Genomic DNA, 1,701 nt, shown 5'->3' on the forward strand with positions numbered 1-1,701 from the left:
GCCACCTTTTCTTGATATCTTCTGCTTCTGTTAGGTCCATACCATTTCTGTCCTTTATCGAGCCCATCTTTGCATGAAATGTTCCCTTGGTATCTCTAATTTTCTCAAAGAGATCTCTAGTTTTTCCCATTCTGTTCTTTTCCTCTATTTCTTTGCATTGATCGCTGAGGAAGGCTTTCTTATCTCTTCTTGCTATTCTTTGGAACTCTGCATTCAGATGCTTATATCTTTCCTTTTCTCCGTTGCTTTTCACTTCTCTTCCTTTCACAGCTATTTGTAAGGCCTCCCCAGACAGCCATTTTGCTTTTTTGCATTTCTTTTCCATGGGGATGGTCTTGATCCCTGTCTCCTGTACAATGTCACGAACCTCATTCCATAGTTCATCAGGCACTCCATCTATCAGATCTAATCCCTTAAATCTATTTCTCACTTCCACTGTATAATCATAAGGAATTTGATTTAGGTCATACCTGAATGGTCTAATGGTTTTCCCTACTTTCTTCAATTTAAGTCTGAATTTGGCAATAAGGAGTTCATGATCTGAGCCACAGTCAGCTCCTGGTCTTGTTTTTGTTGACTGTATAGAGCGTCTCCATTTTTGGCTGCAAAGAATATAATCAATCTGATTTCGGTGTTGACCACGTGGTGATGTCCATGTGTAGAGTCTTCTCTTGCGTTGTTGGAAGAGGGTGTTTGCTATGACCAGTGCATTTTCTTGGCAAAACTCTATTAGTCTTTGCCCTGCTTCATTCCATACTCCAAGGCCAAATTTGCCTGTTACTCCAGGAACTACCTTAGAGAATCCCAACTCTAACCCCACCACAAACCCCCCAGGCATCTCCCGTCTGTAATACCTCATCCAGGTTCTCTCGAAGACTCTGGTAAATTGACTGCTGCTCACATATGTCCAACTTCCTGATGAAGAAGAGCAGCTCCCACCACTCAGCCTGGGTCAGGTAGCCCAGTTTCTCATTCTTCTGAGGCTCGGGCTGGAGGTATGGCAAAGAGTAGAGCCCGTCCACGGGCTTCCAGTCCCAGGAGGGGAGTGCTGGGGAGACAGGCACAGGGGGCCTCAGCCTCCACTGGGGGACTGAATGGGTTTCTGAACGTTTGGGGCAGCTCCTGGTCCTGAGAGGGCTGCATGCTGCCTACTCCTCCTCTGTTCAGACCCCGTGTCCTCGTCCCCTCCCTGGCTCACCTGTGCCCGGCACAGCAGCCCCCGCCCCCTCCTCCGCAGCCGCTGAAGCCGTGTCCTCAGCAGTCTCCTCAGGACCCAGGATCTCCAGCATGTGCCAGTGCACCCAGTACGTGCGGCTCGTCGACTGCCAGAAGACCTGGTGCGGAGGAAGGGAGGCAGAAGATGAGAGAGGGCTCAGCCCTGAGAACCCCACGCTGGGCAAGCTGGAGAGGACGGCCGGATCCAGACTTGGGGCGTGGAGCCCTCGGGGGGCACACAGGGCTAGGCCTGGGAAACCTCTAGCACACAAGGCTCCCTTCCCCGACCAAGGCATGCCGCACTTCTCCTCTCCTCCTAACCCGGAAGGCCTCTGCTCCCATGCTCCCTCCGAGCCCACTCCACTGCTGCGGGTGGGGATATCTGGATATCTCAGTTCTGCCTCCTGGTCAAGGGAGTTTCTCCTGGACCTCACAGCCCACCCATTCCTAACAGATTTTCCCAGCCCTCTAACAGCCCCCTCTCCA

The 1,701-nt window shown here is 51.6% G+C and overlaps 1 protein-coding gene across 1 annotated transcript in view; it reads right to left on the reverse strand.

Moving 5' to 3' along the window:
• Positions 1–1,701, reverse strand: part of CUL9 (cullin 9) — a 37,573-nt gene that overhangs the window by 31,129 nt on the left and 4,743 nt on the right. The window contains 2 exon segments of the mRNA XM_010863239.1: positions 855–1,048; positions 1,199–1,694. Coding sequence (XP_010861541.1) covers positions 855–1,048; positions 1,199–1,694 — 690 coding nt within the window.

This window comes from Bison bison, unplaced genomic scaffold, assembly GCF_000754665.1.
Source record: "Bison bison bison isolate TAMUID 2011002044 unplaced genomic scaffold, Bison_UMD1.0 scf7180017864487, whole genome shotgun sequence".
Taxonomy (NCBI): Eukaryota; Metazoa; Chordata; class Mammalia; order Artiodactyla; family Bovidae; genus Bison; species Bison bison.